The sequence below is a fragment of the Manis javanica genome, chromosome 15 (assembly GCF_040802235.1).
Source record: "Manis javanica isolate MJ-LG chromosome 15, MJ_LKY, whole genome shotgun sequence".
Lineage (NCBI taxonomy): Eukaryota > Metazoa > Chordata > Mammalia > Pholidota > Manidae > Manis > Manis javanica.
This window is the reverse complement of record NC_133170.1, coordinates 40,918,948-40,938,680: the sequence shown is the minus strand read 5'-3', so window position 1 is coordinate 40,938,680 and position 19,733 is coordinate 40,918,948. Positions and strand designations below refer to the sequence as shown.

At 38.1% G+C, this 19,733-nt stretch overlaps 1 protein-coding gene across 7 annotated transcripts in view; it reads left to right on the top strand.

Moving 5' to 3' along the window:
* TBC1D5 (TBC1 domain family member 5) overlaps positions 1-19,733 on the top strand; it is a 642,656-nt gene that overhangs the window by 496,526 nt on the left and 126,397 nt on the right. For all 7 annotated transcript variants that reach the window (XM_073223289.1, XM_073223292.1, XM_036996277.2 and 4 more), the window contains one exon: positions 5,189-5,295. In XM_073223289.1, coding sequence (XP_073079390.1) covers positions 5,189-5,295 — 107 coding nt within the window. The remainder of the gene's footprint in view (positions 1-5,188; positions 5,296-19,733) is intronic.

Below are 19,733 nucleotides of genomic sequence, written 5' to 3'. Positions count from 1 at the left end.
GATCTCTAATGTTTGATCTCTGATTAAAATAAGCTGTTTAATGTGTATCAAGCCTGAAAACCAGTGAGAAGAGCAATTTTTAAAGTCATTTTCTAGAAAAAAGAATGGGCTACTCTGAATTTGAGATTTTCCTCTTCCAAAGCTCTAATATAAAAGTCTCATATTATTCTGCACCACATGTGCTCCAGAATAAGGACCATCCAGTTGTTTACAAAAGAGTGTGCCTCTGTCTTTGGGGTGGAGGGTGGGTGTAGTGACTGATGGTGCTCAGAGAGGCAGCTGCCGCAGTGGCAACCAAGGAGGAAAGCCCAGGCAAAATCTTATGCAGGTCTTAGACACTAGACAAAAATCACTTTGTCAGAGAAGGTTATGAGCCTGTTTTATACTTGGCTTTCTCCAAGACTGCAAACAATAAAAGTTTTGTTGTTTTATTTATGATTACTCCCTATTCCCACCTGATTTTCTGGTCCACTTGAAATCCCAATTGGTATGTTGCCATTTATAACTGGGAAAGTTAAAATAGAAAGGGTTTTTAAATAACTGAATACAGAAAATACTGTAATTCTGCATTTTTTCCTGCATGTAGTAGGCCCTCAACAAATACGCTCCAGAGCACATGGCACGTACTGGATGCCTTTTGCATACCAGCTAGCTTGCAAGCCACAGACAGGTTGGCTTTGTTTTCAGTGGAGAGGTGTGATAAGTGATGTTAAAGCCTAAGGTTGCCTTTTTGTTTTGTTTTCTTAGCTCATTGTTTTTGTTTTATATTTAATCCATGATTATTTGACTTCTTTGCCACTTTACAGCTGATGACTATAATTTATGCCTGCTTGTAAATATTTACTATACCTGGCCTTATACACTGAGGGCTTTTTCAGCATAGCTTTGAGACTTCTCTGTGGCTCACAACATAGTGTTCCGAAGCTATCTGTGCTGTGTCTGAACTTGACTTCTGTACCCAGATAGCCCTGCTGTGACACTCTGCTAGTAATGCCAGAAAGTATAATACAGTGGTGAAGACTGGGGCTCTCAGCTACAGACTCGGGCCCGTGCCTCTGCTGTCTGGAGCCCTCCGGCCCTGAGTGTATTGTTTATCCACTCCGCACCACCCTTTCCTTATGCGTGATATGGAGCTGATGGTAATCCTCTCCTCGTGGGGGGTTAGGAGGACTCATTGGGTGTTCATATAATGTATGGCAAGTTGCCAGACACATTATAAGTACTGAATAAGTGATGAATATTACTCTTTTTAATTTTAGAGAAATTAAAAGCAGTCTGCATTTAGTTTTGTGTTCTCTGGTAGTTATTCCCAGTCCATTTTGTTAGCTTGAGAAAGTATATATAAATATGAAATTAAATACTTCATATAGTATTTTATTTTCAAATATTACAATTGTAGGTATAGTTAACTTTGACTTATGCATAATTTATTTATCCATTTTGTTTAAACTTTCTCAAAACAATCATGTCCTCTGATCATCTTTACTGCTCCATTACTTTTTGTTACTACTGGAGAAACTGCTTAAGCCAGTCCCCTTAGATGGCTCCAGAACAGTGGTGGGCCCTTTAAAGGCAGAGACAGAGAAGTCAGCTCTGCCTCGTGCAGAGGGAGTGCACGCTGTTCAGTAAGAATTAAGCAAGATGGGGAAACACTACATTGCATCTGTGCCATCCTTACAGAAACCCTACAGATAGCGTCAGCATTATTCTGTTTTATAAATAAGGGAAATAATTATTCACCAAGTTAAGCAACTTGCCTAAATTCACACACATAATAAGTGACTACTAGGCCAGCATTATGATCTACATCTAATCTAGATCCTAATCTAGATCACCTGATTCCAAATCCAGTTTCCATAGATACCATTTGCCTTTGTCTTAACCTTCCCTGAATAAGCTCTTGGAGTGTCGCTTCACACTTGATTATTACAGCCTGTACATACTTGATTTCAGGTAGATCGACACCAAAACTCAGTCTTTTTAATCTTACACTTTTCTTCCCATTTCATTGCCCTGCTCTGAGAAGGAGGAGTATGCTGGAGAAGGAACAGTAGTGTAGATGAGTTTTTCAAGATCAACAAAATTTTATTGTAAAGATCAAAACTAAATTCTATTCTGTCAGATCCCGGCTATTTTGTTTTTTAAACAGTTTGTATAATTCTCTTTGGCCTACACTAAAGTAAGCACAATTATTCAAAAGGGACTTAATACTTAGCATACATAATTGTAAGTTAAAAGTGCTCTAAAAGTATAAATTTTCATTAATTAGAGATTAAGGCAGTAGGCTTTAGGGAAGGTAAAACTTTACCCCTACTCATTTAGGTTTTCAACTGGCATTCTTTTCCGGATTAACAAGAGAAAAACACACAAGTTTATCAATGTGTATACCTCATGTGTACTTGGAAGATACTCAGGGAAAAACCTCTTAAAGAGATGGTTTTAGAATTTAGGATTAAATAACCATCTTATTAGAGAAAGGGACAGGGCCATATAGTCCTCTTAGGGGGAAAGTAAATGATTTTTAGGAAGATGAATGGGCCCTTAGAAGAATAGATGGAAGGAATGATAGTTTGTGACAAAGCTTGTCCTGGGGGGTTTAAGAACATTGAATTCCTTTTGGAAGTTTTATCTTTAGGCAGATAGGGAGAGTTCAGAGAAAGCCTCTCCCTACATTTGCTGTTTTTCAAGTGCCTACAGCTCAAAATAATAATATACCAAAGCATCATTATTTTGACCTGGCATGTCCTGAACTTCTATAGCCATATTTCAGGGTGTCATGTTCTGCTGCCCTTCAGAGCTCAGACTCGTTTGCCATTATATCCTAGTGCCATTGCCTGGCACAGTCTGTGTGTCCAGGACTTAGTAGATGCTTAGGAAACATTCATTACATTCAGTGACTAGATGGATAGGTGGGTAGACAGATGGACAAATGAGCGGAGAGATGGATGGATGAATGGGTGAGAGAAGTGAGAGAAAAAGTATTCTTAGCTCCTTCACTTGTTCCGTAAGTAGAATATTATTGTTCTTTGGCTTCTTATGTATTTTACAGCTTCTGATAGCTTCAAAAGTTCTGTCACATGGTAATAACATAGGATTGTTTCTCTGGTCCCTCCAAATAAATACCTATCTGTATCAGACTATCTTAGAGACTTGGTTACACTGACCTTCCCAGCTACTTAAAATTACTAGCAAAGAGTAATAATACAAACTACCTTTCCATTTGCAATGACTATTTGCATCATCCATTATTTCATTTAATGTTCAAAACAATGGCCTTTCAAAACAATGCTAGAGTACAGACCCTGCACCTAGACTTCTTAATTTCAAATCTTGTTCCACCACCAAATCACTGTGTGATTTAAGCAAATGACTTAACCTTTCCAAACCTGTTCTCTTATCTGTTAAACAGGGATAATGGTTGTACCCTTATAATAAGACAGTCATAGGAATTAAATGAAAGAATGCAGGCAGAGGCCTTGGCATAGGGCCTGGTCTCAGAAAGCCTTCACTATTCCATTGTCTCCACGGCACTGTAGTAGTGCCTGCTGTTGCCCATCTGCCCTCTGTACTTTAGGGTAAGACTGGTTTCTTAATCTCTGCATCCCCTCTTTACATAGGGCCTGTCATGGATTAGGTACTCAACAAATAATTATTGGACTAGATGATGGAAGCAGATATTTTTCTTTTAAATCAGAAAGTTGTTTTCCAGATGACTAAACTCAGAGAGGTGAGCAGCTGCTGTGAATTAGTCACATAGGTTATCTTCAGGCATTTAATCTTCAGGCAACTTTATGAAAGGTACAGATGGTGTCCCAGGATCCAAACCTACATTTCTAAATCCTGAGCCCAGAACCATTTCTACAAAACTCTCCTGCCTCTCTTATAACATATACGATCATATATATATAACATATAACATATATAATCATTGCAGCATTTGGGCCAATAACTTGGTAAGTTATAAAATGACTTATTTTATAATAATGGTTGTCTCAAGTTTTATATTTCTTGTTAGATCTCAAAACTCTGCATGAAAATGTGCTATTGTCAGTAGCCTAGCTTTTGGAATTCTAGAGAAAAAAGGACAACAGGTAACTGAATGTGAATGTCACAGAATGAAAGAGTAAGAAGAGTCTGAACACATATAGAAAGGTTAGGATAAGTGAGCGCTTTACAAATGAAAGCAGATGTATGAAATTACAAGTTGTCAGATCAGCCATGGAAATGAAGATGATAAAGTGGTTCCTCACATAGATCATAATTATTCATGTTGCCCAGTCCTTTCTCCTTTCCCCATAATGTTCATGAGAAGGGGGAGGGAGTGGTTTATTTTGTGCTTTGTGTTGTATCTGCTGTATTTTCCTATGGAATATTTTCAACTAACTGTTCTGGTTAATGAAAAGGAGTCGCTTGCAGCCACAGGAAGTTGTATGTGGGAAGTTTCCTCCCAGCCATTGTTGTGGAGGCTGCCAGTGTAGCCTGCAAAAGCAGCACCATTAGTGGGCCAGTGGCAGAGGCAGATGGATGGCTAAGAAATGAAGCAGTTTACCTAGACCTACTTGAGAAGATGTGTTTAATAATTGCTCTCATAATTAGACTGATTTGGAAAAAAGAGAAGTCTAAGGAGCATAGGTAGGCTTATCTGTGAAGATTTTGAGTTTTCCTTGAAGAAATGCACAGATATTCTCCCTAAATTCCTTGTTATCAGGAAAACAAATAATTTGAAGAAATTTTATTTTACTTTGAATAATGTAATGTTTATGTAAATATGACATGCATAAGTTAGAAAGCATAATAATCAGGGTAAATTCTATTTTGTGAGAATTTTAAGCTAGTTCTTTCCCATTAGTAAGATTTTTTTTTTTTTACTAATTTCTAAGCAGTATAACTAGAGACATTTAAACACAACTATATAAATGGCAATAAATATGCATGCTTCTAAGACTTTATTTATATTGCAAATGCACACACATATCTATACGTGAGGCTCTTCCTTCCAGTACCCCCTAAGGATGAATGTTCTACATTAGATCGCAGCTAACAGTGCAGTATGCTGCTTCAAGGGTGATTTCCTTTTATCTAATCAATTGAGCTATTAGTTTGCTTTCTTTAAGTCTAAGTTGTTATTTTTTTACTCTCAGTAATCTTCAACAGTATTGCTTCTGAATTTTTTTTCCCTCTTATTTAGTGATCTCTAGTAACTACCAGACGTGTCTTGGCCTTCTGATGCATTACCCACTAATTGGGGATGTACACTCACTGATTCTTAAGGCTCTGTTCCTTCAAGATCCAAAGGTAAGCTTTCTGAGTAGGATATATGCAATTTTAGATTGGGTGAAAAACTGGTTTCTCTGTATGACTCCCAAGAATCCCTAATGTGGAATTTGTGTAATGGCAGATGCACTGCCTAATAAAAGAATTTACCAAGAGTTGTAGGCCAAAACTCACACACCTCACTGGCTAGTCACTCAGCAGACTAGGTGGGCATCACCGTGAGAAACTGGAGTACACATCTCTTGTCCCTCGGAAAGTTGTTCTGCTCTCTTGCCTTCCCTGTAACTCAGGGAGGAGCTGAGCAAGTGACCTCCTGACAAACCACATTTGATTATCATTGGTGCCCTTGAGGGGCCAACTTATCCAAGCAGGCCTCAGGGGCTATGTGAAAAGCAAGACATTAGAACTACGAGAAGGACCAGTTCTACAAGAGTTCATAGAAGGAAACACTAAATTAGTTCACATTGTCAATATGTATTACTATTTTGTAGATGAAGAGTAACCTAATAAAGATTTAAATAGACTCTAATGTTGATTTCTCTATTTGAACTTAGAGTAAGTCACCAAAATTTTCTTTACACTTAAGAGAAAAAGTGTGCTCTTTTACAACTAATGTTATATTTCTTGAAAATAAGAACATTTAATTATCTAAAAAAATCTGTGAATCCTTGATGCTTTTGAGCCAAACACAAATATTGGATGAAGTGGAACAGAGAAAGCTTCAAACACAAGTATGAGAACACCAGGCACTGGTTGGTAATCCCAGCCTTTGGCTCTTTGGCAAAGCTCCCAGCAGTCATGCTGGCAGTTGTCGAACTGTCTTTGCGTCAGTCTGTCTGTGGGTTCCGTTGCCAAAGCTCTGTCTCATCGACTGGGTCTCCAAGTTCAATATAAATTTTGATTCTAAAAGATTTCTGCTTTTTCCTCGGTTGTTGACTCTGACATTTGAATATGTCCTCTATTTATTCTTTGATTGATTTAAAATTTATATTTTCTTTTGCTTATATCCATTTTCTGCAGAGATGCACAATTCTATACCACTTCTCCTACACAAAATTTCATTATCAAATATAATCCATCCTTTCTTTCTCTGATACATAAAGTAGCATTTTTTTTTATGGTAAGGTTTAGGAGCCTGTCTATGAAAACCAAAGGTCCCATGTTTTTTTGTCTGTGTATATATGTACATGTTCAGTTGTATAAGTATATATTTTTTGTGAAAAATAACTACAACTATGAAATATCTTTAAAAGGAATAAGGAATGAGGTTGCTAGTCAACAAGGTATATGAGTTTTGGCTTACAAATGAGGTAGATTCTGTCAACTCAGCATTAGGAATTCTTAGAATCATACAGGATGGGAAGAATTGCTAAAATAGTCATATGAATTCTTTACTTGTATGATGTGTTTGGTTTTATTGAAGGGAGAAATGAATATGTTATCTAAACCTTGATTTTGGTAATGTTTCCCTAGTAAATATGGTTGATTGTCCTAAGAATTATTCACTCTTCTAGTTGCAGAATTCTATATATTAAATCCATCAACATTACTAATACTTTTTAATTTTAACAGAGTACTTTTTATCTTAATAAGATAAAAATATCTTTAATCAAGATTTTAATGTAGTACTTTTTGTTTCAATAACTTAGTGTACATAATGTAAGGGTGTAATGAAACCAGTCCTACACAAGCATTAAAAAAATGTGTTCTCTGAAGTTGAAGAGAAAAAAGTAATAGCCTAAGTATCTAAAAAAAGGCATTCCTTACTTTTGCATTCAGGGTCTTACCAAGTAAAAACATATAATGATCCAAAATATAGGACATTAAACTGATATTTCTGAAACATGACAAGAGGAGGCAGTCATGTTTAAAAGGCTCTTGAGAACAAGTCCATGGATGGTGATATCTATAGGAAAAAAAACAAAGAAAGCTGTAGAGTAAGGGGCTTTCATATGGCTAACCTAGCAAGGTGGTAGTTTTAGTTAAGTGTATAATGGCTGACCCACTTACAAATTATTCAGTGAGTATCAAATGATAACTAATGTCACTTGGCAAATGTAGTGTCCAGCAAGAAGCCTGGGTTAGGAATTGGGACACTGGGTCAAATCTTATTTCTGTTACCAGCCATCCTTGTGATTAAGGGAAACTCATTCTTGCTGAATCCTTGGTCTTCTCTTTTGTGGTTGAATTAAATTGTCTCTAATGATCTGCCCAACTGGAGCACCCTTTCTCTATGAACAAACTGACTTACAATTGATCTAATGAGATCAATCCAGTACTACAAGAAAAAAACACCAACAAGTTTATATGTATTATAGAAATCCACAAATGGACAGAGTTTTTTGTGTAGTAAATGTCAATTATAAAGTCACGAAGAGGCCATTTATGCTGAAAGAAAAGAGAGGGAAGAATGAGGCTAGGAGCCCAACCTTATCCTCTCAAACTTCAGGCATCCCAGTGCTTTAAATGTTTTTTTTTAATTAGCAACAATGAAACGCTTAAAATACTTGAACCATTTCTGATTCACGTAGGTGGGAGTAAGTGTATAAATACACAAGCCTCTACAAGGTAAACTAGTAGACTGAAATTTGAGTAATCAGACGAGCAGACTGGTGAGCTTTGGGGCATGAAAGTACACTCTTCCCAGGCCCAGCTTCCTATGCGAGAAGTGTTGAGTGCTGCTGACTGACTCAGTAAAATAAAAATAAAAGGAACTCAGCCCCACAAAGTTCATTGTGAGCTTCAGAAAAGCACTTATCTTACCACTGTCCCTAAAGCCCAGTGGTGATTGCTCACTGGAAACTAGACACTGCAAATAGAGCCTGAGCATTAATTATTTTGTATCAGATATAGACTTTACTGTGAAAAGATTACTCAATTGAACAGACTGAAATAATGGGCCTGTAAACTATAATAATTGGATCATACTCCTTCACAGTTTCTAAGCACTTTGATGTGCTTAATTTGGTCTTAACCATGAGCAATGAGGTAGGCCAAGCAGGTTAACTTTACTCATTCTTTTTCTGTGCAAAGTGAAGGTTATGTGGCTTTCCCAAGGCCAAAAAGCTTGTAAGCTTTCAAGCTAGCTCAAGTGGCTTTACAGATCTATCTTTACAGATCCTGACTCCCAGGATCAGATAGGACAGGTTTCCCTTTAGAATCTCACAGCACCTTAGCTATTTGCATATTTATTTTACCAATTATTCCTCCTTGTGTTCCTGCTCATTTTTAGAATTAAGCTTTGTGTCCTGCCTTGGTTGGTATTAAGAAAAAAATGGCAGAATTGAATTCTGACTCAAATAATAAGCCTCTTCCAAAATACCATACTGAGTATAATCGAGGTGGATCTCACTTATGAGCATGTTTCTGGAACCTATATCCCCATTCCACAGAAGCCATAGCCAATTCTATATTTATCAGCTGCCATTTTTATCAAGATGGTGAATTAACCCTACAACTTGAACTCGAGGACATCTAGTTCCTTAATTTGCTATATGCCAGAATTATTTGAAAATCTGTTACCACCTTCAAATATTATGGAACAAAGAAGACATAGCAAAGAGCTTAATTCATATGCTTCAGTTAGACTGTCAGAATTTCAGAACTGCAAAGAGCCAGCTCCTCCTTCTGCAGATAAAACTAGCCGAGGCTCCAGGGGAAGCTTAGAGACTTTCTCAGGGTCTCACAGCTTGTCAGTGCAAAGCAACAGCTGAAGTCAGGTCTTCCCAACCACCTTTTTCACACAAAAACTGTAGCTTCATTAGTTTTTAAAATAGTGTAATCCTAGTTACTGTAACATCTCACACAAATTCTTCTATTTGTAATAGCTAGTAATTTGCATCTGTAATAAATGAAATTGCCATATATATGTGACATTTCAAAATTTGTTTAGATGTATGCTATATGAAGAGAATAGATGTCAAATGTCTCTTGGTAGCATCCTATACTCTGTTCAACCGTAAATATGTTTTCTATACTTAGATCTTCACACCACAATCTTAATTCTCATTTTCTTGTCTTTATCATATTAGAGCCACTGAGCAGATTTCCAAAAACAATCCACTAAATGAAGTAGAGGGATAGAAGGAGGGCAGTGTGAAAAATATGAAGTGATTAAAAAACATTGTTCTAACTAGTTGTTCAAATTCAAAAAAAATTTAAAAACCCAATTAGAAACAAAAGTCATAGAAAATGTGAACATATTGTGTTCCTTAAATAACCAGATGTTCTTTCCTTCCTGAAGGCAGTAAGGGCTAGGAATAAAAGGTTTAAAACTATTGTTTTAACTGTGAATTTTGCAAATCTGTTTTTACCCTTTAGCAAATAAAATTCTAATACAGAAACATAAGCAAAGTAATTTTCATTTTTTGGTGCTCTGTTATTTGTGTTTTTTGTTGAAGTGTTAACCTTATCACAATGATTCATTACAAATGAAATACAGTACGTGGATTAACACTTTAGATTATATAGTAAGAATTTGACAGCTACCATTTGTTTTGATAACTAGAATATTCCTCAAAAAATATTTCTGATAAGTTTGCTGGCAACCCTCTTAGCAGTGACTGTTATTGCTTATGGGAGAAAATCACTAGAAATAAGACAATTTAATTTCATAGTCATTCTTGTACACAGAAACACGCTATAAAAATTTAGTGTACAATCTTCTTATGCTTGGCCAATACTGATCTGGCTTTTGTTTGGAGTTATATTTGAAAAAAAAAATTTGTCTTTTAAAATTATAAAATGTCTGAATATTCGGATTTGGGATTTTATACAGTAATAGGTGTTTGCTCTTTTAATTCCAAAATACCCCACTGCACATGCAACTTCTTTAAATGTCATGTCTATGGTTAAATGTCATATATCAGAATTGAAAAATGGCAAATGGATATGAGCCTACCACCAGCCAGGTGATAATGTTAGAAAATGTTCCACTCCAGCAATGCCATTGTAACCTCTTCTCTGAGCAGTAAAAAAACGTAAAAGCCACACACACTGACTCTTGAAGGAGGTGCCCCCTCATCACGCTGGACGAGTGAACAGACAGGCACTCAGTCCACCCTGGGCGGTAGAGTGTCATCGCTGAAACAGTAGGAGGAGAAAGAATCCGGGTTGAGTGAAGATCTAACATACGTAGTTTGGTCAGAAAGCACTCTAGAAGGAGGTGAGAGCTACTGGGGAAGAAGGAGCCACCAGACAGAGCGTGGGGAGAGGAGCCTGCACACGAGCAGCGAGCATAAAGGCTCCCTGGGAGAGCGGAGCCCGGGCTGCGCAGGGCGCCGAGCAGCCCCTCAGATCTGGAGCCGGGCCCTGGGGGACCTCCTGAGACGAGGTGGGGGAGCCAGCGGGCGCTCGTTGTTACATGGCCCTTCCTGTGCAATCTTACATAAGTAAAATTAGTTTTACAATCACATTTTGAAACTACGAAAAGATGGCTGAATTAGGGATTCTCCCTGATGATTAAGACATCTCATTTTAAACTACGCGTGCTGTCAGCCGGAAGTGCCAAGATCTCCCCTTAGGCAAGTTTCTCACCTGGTGAAGCACACTCACACATTCACTGGCACAAGGGTCTGGCCGTAGTTTATTGGTCAGTTGATTTAAGGAGACAGTGGCCTGGACTCTGAGCTCTTTCAGTCAGGCAAATATACTTTTATCTTTTAAAAATCAATCTTGGCTGCCTGCTGTGTATCCCCATTTGCAGACAGTCTTGCCTTCATTTGTGTCATTATCGCCCCCTGCCTAGTGAGGAGGAAACTAGACCAGTCCTTCTCACCTACAGGGTGCGTGCTCTACTGGGTCACTGACTGAGTCTCCAACCACACCAGCCCCGTGTCAACCACATGAGGGCAGCTCAGAATCCAGGGGCCGCTCCATCACAGCCCGCTGCGCTACGGACACCTCACTCCTGCTCTTCCTTGAACTGTAGAATGAGGAAGCTGGGCTACATTATCGCAGTGGACCTTTCTGGCTCTAATTTAGCAACACTCAGTTCAACTCAACAGACACCCACTGTGTGCAGAGCATGAAAACTGGTCCATGTGATTAGGACAAGTCCTTTATAGATGTAAACAGAAAAATGTTATGGAAAGTAAAATGAGTGAGAGTAATGCAGAAAGAACAGCTCATTGAGACCTAGACAGTCAGAAAGTCCTCTAGTTGGAACAGGCATCCAATGGGCTTTGAAATGTTTTCCTAAGAGCTGTTACTCCATCTTCAGAAAGCGGCATGAACAAAGCCCATGAGAACTGCTGAAGCACACGGCGCTCTGCAAGCTGGCAGGGGCCCAGGGAAGAAGCGTCCCCCTCTCAGTGCCCCCAGTATTAGCACACGCACCTTTCAAAACCCATTGAACCTGTGGGGAATCTTTATTTGAAAGTATTTTATTTGGCATTAATTTATATGATATTCTAACTTGTGTGTCATTATTCAACATAAATAAATGTTTTGTGTACAGGTAAAAAGTCAGTGTAAAAAGGATTTCATCCCAGTGACTTTTGCTAGATTTACTGGCTATAAATAGATGCTTGTAGTAACAGTATTTGCTCAAAATAAGCATGTCTTTGTTTAGACCTTTGAAGTCACTCTTGGGAAGTTTGGAGATGTTTGGGGAGGGTGGCTGCAGAGAGCTGTGAAACTCTGTGGCAAAAATTGCTGTGCACGTTTTAGAGGAAAGAGTTTCTTTACAGAAACACAACCAGTTAGTGTGATGATTTATTTTTTGTCAAATAACTAAAGAGACTACAATCCACAGTTTATAATAGTATTAACTGTCCTTATTAATAATAAGCAAAACAAAATTTATAAACCAATCCCCTACTTTTTATTTTCACTACAGGTAAGGGGAATCTAGATTTTTAAGGAGAAATATTTATTTTAAAAGGATTACTTAAGCTTTTAAAGTTATTAATCCTATGCAAGTATGTTTAAAAAGGCACTCTGGGGCCCCAAATGTACTGGTATTAAAGTATTACACTTCGTTACAGTGACATGTTTGTGAGATGTCCCTGAGGTCAAGGAATGAAGTAGCCACCCTGCTTCACTGCTGACTTGCTGTTTGACCCTCAGAGAAATCACTTCCTCTTTTGCTGCGTTTGATTCCGGTTTATTAATTGTTTTTTTGAAAAGGGATAGGTGGTCTGTAGGCCTTAATTAGCCTATAATCTCTAAAAGTCATTTCTACCTCTAAGTCCTATGAGAACCTAGCTAATCATTTATTTTTCTTATTGTATATGAAGCATATTCTTCCAAAAGAAAAGGCAGTACTTTGAGTTGTTGCTGTTACTTAATGATACAATTTAAAGGAATTGAAAGTTAGAAGTCACAAATTATGACAAAAAGATTATAAACTGAAAACTGACAAAAGAGAAAAAAGTAGTTATAACCACAATAAATATTTTATTTGCCCATTAAGCATATTAGCTCAGAAAATATATTATCACTAATTTAAAAGATTAAATATGTTGATTTTATAGGAGTTAAAAGTCAATACATTCTAGTAGTAAACTGCACAAGCATAATTAGTTAACTTTGTTTTGTTTTAAATAGTTTAGACAGGAAGTTATATCTGTTCTAAAAGCAAAACAAAACCACAAAATATTTTATCATGGAGAATTTTTAAGCATATTTCGGTGAATTCAAGCACTTCAATAATCACCATATTGGGAAATGTAAGCGAGGTGCAAGAAGGTGTCTGGGCCTGTCAGACAAGCCTCCAGCCACCGAAATGGCCCAGGTAGAGAGGCCCTCTGGCTCTGCAAAGAGGGTTTGCTGTAGAATTCGATGAGTAAGGCCCTCATTTGCTACTAGTGTCACCTTTGAAATGATTTCATATGATTTGGAATAGTCTCTGTTTACTTGATTGTTTATTCCGATTTTTAACAGGAATTTTATAGTTTCATTTCTCCACTTTCTTTCTCCAAAATGCATATTCAGCCAAAGTTTACTGAGCTCCTACCATGTATCAGTAGCATCTAAAATTTCTCAGAAATCTTAAATGAAACATGTAAAGGAGGATTCACAGGATTTGTGGCACATGAAAGGAATATCCGCTTGGCTGCTTTCCTTACCTCCTGTAGGTCTCCGCACAGACCCAGTCATCTCAGTGAGGCTCAGTGACCACCTGCACAGAGCCCTGTGCCTACCTGTGTCCCCTGCCCCAGCTCCCCTAATACCCTGACCCTGCTCTACTTTTTTTCTTAGCAATTATCATCCTCTACCCCAGTAGATAATTTACTTACTTGTTACATTATTTTTTATTTTCTATCTTCCCCTGACAAAATGTCAACTCCATGAAGGCAATGAATGCTTTTAGTCTTGTGTTATATTCTGTTACCAAAGTAATGAATGAATGAACGAATGAACACACACAAACACACACACACACAAACAGTGGCTAATTACTCCTACCAAACCCTCAATTTTTCTGCCCAAGTAGAAACTATGCTGTTTATTGCAATTCAGTTCAGCAAGTGTTTATTGCCTCCTGTGCCAGGTACTAGGGATGTAATGAAAGAGAAAGACACCTCCTCTTCACAAAGCTTGCAACCTAATGCTGTGGGTCTTAAACTGTGGAGTGTCAAAGAAGCCCCTGAGGGAGCTTATTACAAATAGAGACGCCCCAGCAGTCTCATATAAGTGGTTCTGTAAGAGGATCCAGAAATCTGCATTTGTGACTATTGTGAAGTTGGCGGCCCATGGACACCACCTTAGAACAGACACCAGATTGAGAAAGACATTACTCCACAGACTGAAAGCCAGTCACCTGAAAACAGAAACCAGGCTCTACACCAGTGGCCTCTAAAATAACATGTGCGCATACACAGTAACTGCCCAAAGATAAACCAATGGAATACAGGAAGAAATTAATGAAACTTCTGTTGGTATTCACTTTTATCAAAAAAGAAAAAAACTGAGTTTTACGTTTTAAAGTGATTGACATCAGTGCCTTTACATGGCCCGTGTGTCAGCCAGTCACGTGTCACCTGTTAGGTTTCCTAAGGAAGGAGGGGACTTTCCCACACAAAGCATTAACAGCAGCCCCTCCCATTGCCCTCACCCTCCCCATCCCCCAGTGACGCAGACTTATGGGTTATGTCAAATGTTGGCTTATTTACAATACCAAAGAGATGTCAGGGGTCAAGAACATCTATTGTGGGTTTACTACATAGCTTCTGCTAATAGACTTCAAAGAGTTATCAAATACAACTTCTCTTTTTTTATTAATTTTCTAATTTTTGGTATAATTAATCTACACTTACATGAGGAACGTTATGTTTACTAGACTCCCCGCATCACCAACTCCCCCCCACAAACCCCATTACAGTCACTGTCCATCAGCATAGTAAGATGCTGTAGAATCACTATTTGTCTTCTCTGTGTTGCACAGCCCACCCCTTGCCCCCGCACAACATTATACATGCTATACATGCTATTTGTAATGCCCCCTTTCTTTTTCTGTGCCCTATCCCTCCCTTCCCACCCATCCTCCCCAATCTCTTTCCCTTTGGTAACTGTTAGTCCATTCTTCAGTTCTATTTTTCTGCTGTTGTTTTGTTCCCTCAGTTTTTTCTTTGTTCTTATACTCCACATATGAGTGAAATCATTTGGTATTTGTCTTTCTCTGCCTGGCTTATTTCACTGAGCATAATACCCGCTAGCTCCATCCATGTTGTTGCAAATGGTAGGATTTGTTTTCTTCTTATGGCTGAATAATACTCCATTGATATACCACATCTTCTTTATCCATTCATCTACTGACGGACACTTAGGTTGCTTCCAATTCTTGGCTATTGTAAACAGTGCTGCGATAAACATAGGGGTGCATCTGTCTTTTTCAAACCGGAGTGCTGCATTCTTAGGGTAAACTCCTAGAAATGGAATTCCTGAGTGAAATGGTATTTCTATTTTGAGCTTTCCACAGTGGTTGGACTAGTTAACATTCCCACCAGCAGTGTAGGAGGGTTCCCCTTTCTCCACAACCTCACCAACATTTGTTGTTGTTTGTTTTTCGGAGGGTGGTGAAACTTACTGGTGTGAGGTGTTATCCCATTGTGGTTTTAATTTTCATTTCTCTGATGACTAGTGATGTGGAGCATCTTTTCATGTGCCTGTTGGCCATCTGAATTTCTTCTGTGGCAAAGTGTCTGTTCAGCTCCTCTGCCCATTTTTTAATTAGATTATTTGCTTTTTGTTTGTTGAGGTGCATGAGCTCTTTATATATTTTGGATGTCAACTCTTTATTGGATCTGTCATTTATGAATATATTCTCCCATACTGAAGGATGCCTTTTTGTTCTATTGATGGTGTCCTTTGCTGTACAGAAGCTTTTCAGCTTGATATAGTCCCACTTGTTCATTTTTGCTTTTGTTTCCCTTGCCTGGGGAGATATGTTCATGAAGAAGTTGCTCATGTTTATGTCCAGGAGATTTTTGCCTATGTTTTTTTCCAAGAGTTTTATAGTTTCATGACTTACATTCAGGTCTTTGATCCATTTCAAATTTACTTTTGTGTATGGGGTTAGACAGTGATCCAGTTTCATTCTCTCATGTGTAGCTGTCCATTTTTGCCAACACCAGCTGTTGAACAGGCTGTCATTTCCCCATTGTATGTCCATGTCTCCTTTATCATATATTAACTGACCATATATGTTTGGGTCAATGTCTGGAGTCTCTATTCTGTTCCACTGGTCTGTGGTTCTGTTCTTTTGCCAGTACCGAATTGTCTTGATTACTGTGGCTTTGTGGTAGAGCTTGAAGTTGGGGAGCGAGAACCCTCCCACCTTACTCTTCCTTCTCAGGATTGCTTTGGCTATTCGGGGTCTTTGGTGGTTCCATATGAATTTTTGAACTATTTGTTCCAGTTCATTGAAGAATGCTGTTGGTAATTTGAGAGGGACTGCATTGAATCTGTAGATTGCTTTAGGCAGGATGGCCATTTTGACAATATTAATTCTTCCTAGACAAGAGCATGGGATGAGTTTCCATTTGTTAGTGTCCTCTTTAATTTCCCTTAAGAGTGTCTTGTAGTTTTCAGGGTATAGGTCTTTCACTTCCTTGGTTAGATTTATTCCTAGATATTTTATTCTTTTTGATGCAATTGTAAATGGAATTGTTTTCCTGATTTCTCTTTCTGTTAACTCATTGTTAGTGTATAGTAAAGCCACAGATTTCTGTGTATTAATTTTGTATCCTGCAACTTTGCCGAATTCCAATATTAGTTCTAGTAGTTTTGGAGTGGAGTCTTTAGGGTTTTTTATGTACAATATCATGTCATCTGCAAATAGTGACAGTTTGACTTGATCTTTACCAATCTGGATTCCTTGTATTTCTTTGTTTTGTCTAATTGCCATGGCTAGGACCTCCAGTACTATGTTGAATAACGGTGGGGAGAGTGGGGATCCCTGTCTTGTTCCCGATCTTAGAGGAAAAGCTTTCAGCTTCTCCCTGTTAAGTATGATATTGGCTGTGGGTTTATCATATATGGCCTTTATTATGTTGAGGTACTTGCCGTCTATATCCATTTTGTTGAGAGTTTTTATCATGAATGGATGTTGAATTTTGTCGAATGCTTTTTCAGCGTCTATGGTGATGATCATGTGGTTTTTGTCCTTCTTTTTGTTTATGTGGTGGATGATGTTGATGGATTTTCAAATGTTTTACCATCCTTGCATCCCTGAAATGAATCCCAATTGATCATGGTGTATGATCCTCTTGATGTATTTTGTTTGTTTGTTTGTTTGTTTGAATTTGTTTGGTTTTTTTTGAGAGGGCATCTCTCATATTTATTGATCAAATGGTTGTTAACAACAATAAAATTCTGTATAGGGGACTCAATGCACAGTCATTAATCAACCCCAAGCCTATATCTCAACAGTCTCCAATCTTCTGAAGCATAACAAACAAGTTCTTACATGGTGAACAAGGTCTTACATAGTGAATAAGTTCTTACATGGTGAACAGTGCAAGGGCAGTCGTATCACAGAAACTTTCGGTTTTCATCACGCATCATAAACTAGAAACAGTCAGGTCAGATATGATTATCTGTTTGATTTTTATACATGATTTTTATGTGAATCCCATATTTCTCCCTTATTGTTATTATTATTTTTTTTAAATAAAATGCTGAAGTGGTAGATAGATGCAAGATAAAGGTAGAAAACATAATTTAGTGCTGTAAGAGGGCAAATGTAGATGATCAGGTCTGTGCCTATAGGCTAAGTATTAATCCAAGCTGGACAAGGGTAACAAAACATCCACAGATGCAGAAGATTTCTCTCAAAACAGGGGGTATGAGGTTCTAAGCCTCCCCTCTGTTGGTCCCCAATTTCTCTCCTGATGGCCCCCCTCCAACTGTGCCTGTCTTAAGTTGTTCCTCCCTCGAGGAATCTTACCTGTCTCTGGCTAACCTGTCATCTTCCGGGGCCATACAGGGAAATGTAAAGTTGGTAAGTGAGAGAGAAGCAATATTCTTTGAAAAGGTTAGCTTTTTACTTCTTTACAGATTTATGCCCTGTGGCTTCTATGCCCTGCATTTGTCTTGAGGTATCTTTACAACTTGGAAGAATTACGATACTCGGTAATTTTCTATATGAGGCACTAATTCTACTAAAGGGTTGTAATTATGAAGGAAGAAGAAAAGCTATAGAAGTAGCAGATGGAAGAAAACATGGGAAGATTGATTATTTCTTTGACATATCTTCTTGTAGAATAACATAAGCATGTATAGGTTTTAAACTACTAATTAAATTGCACACATACATTAACATAATAGGAATACAGCTACATAACAAAAGCAGACCTACAATTACCAGCCATATCCAGTGAAACCAAGAAAACCAGTTAGGTACCCTAGGCATTTGTGAAAACTTATCAATGATATGATGGATATTGTCTAACTGAAGTTGAATAGTTTGAGAAAAATCAGACAAATTAAAACAACACATTCCTGGGAACTGTTCACATCCCATATTTTCTTTTAACAATAGATAGTCTATAGTCGCAAGATTTTGGAGTGCGGCAACTTGCACTTCTCCTAATTCTTGGTTGAGTTCTGACAGTATAGATCCAGTCAAATTTGTTGTTTTACTGTATGCACAGGCCAGCTTAGATATCTCCTTCTTCATTCCAATGGCAAATCCAGGAACCGGTGGGATGAATGCAGCTACAACTGCAATAGCGCCAGGATGTTTGTTGAAGTTTTTTGATGATCATCTTCTGGAATGACTCTTCCAGAGGATGTTGATGTTGGAAGTTCTTCTTCATATCGTATCTTAATTCATTTTCTGTATAGCCAAATTAGGCTTTGATCCTCTGTATAAACACAAACAAACCCTTTGCCCACACTTTGATATGACCTTTATACCATTGTGAAGAACCTATTGGAGATCACCACACAGGAACTGCTTTTTCTTTTTTTTAAGAGAAAGGAATATATCAGAAAAATGTACTTCCATAGCTGATCATCTGACACCCTTTGAAAGATCAAAATTAAGGATATGTAAAGCATACATTAATCATTGATTTGCAGTTAGTTTTATCCTATCAGGGAGTAATCCCCCTTTTATTTCTCTTTTTTTTTTGTTATCATTAATCTACAATTACATGAAGATTACTAGGCTCTCCCCTATACCAGTCCCCCCCCACAAACCCCATTACAGTCACTGTCCATCAGCATAGCAAAATGTTGTAGAATCACTACTTGTCTTCTCTGTGTTGCCCAGCCCTCCCCTTTCTCCCACCCCCCACATTATGCATGCTAATCATAATACCCCCTTTCTTCTTCCCACTCTTATCCCTCCCTACCCACCCATCCTCCCCAGTCCCTTTCCCTTTGGTACCTGTTAGTCCATTCTTGGGTTCTGTGATTCTGCTGCTGTTTTGTTCCTTCAGTTTTTCCTTTGTTGTTATACTCCACAGATGAGTGAAATCATTTGGTATTTCTCTTTCTCCGCTTGGCTTATTTCACTGAGCATAATACCCTCTAGCTCCATCCATGTTGTTGCGAATGGTAGGATCTGTTTTTTTCTTATGGCTGCATAATATTCCATTGTGTATATGTACCACATCTTCTTTATCCTTTCATCTACTGATGAACATTTAGGTTGGTTCCATATCTTGGCTATTGTAAACAATGCAGAAATAAACATAGGGGTGCATCTGTCTTTTTCAAACTGGAGTGCTGCATGCTGCATTCTTAGGGTAAACTCCTAGAAGTGGAATTCCTGGGTCAAATGGTATTTCTATTTTGAGCATTTTGAGGACCCTCCATACTACTTTCCACAATGGTTGAACTAATTTACATTCCCACCAGCAGTGTAGGAGGGTTCCGCTTTCTCCACAGCCTCGCCAACATTTGTTGTTGTTTGTCTTTTGGATGGTAGCCATCCTTACTGGTGTGAGGTGATAACTCATTATGGTTTTAATTTGCATTTCTCTGATAATTAGCGATGTGGAGCATCT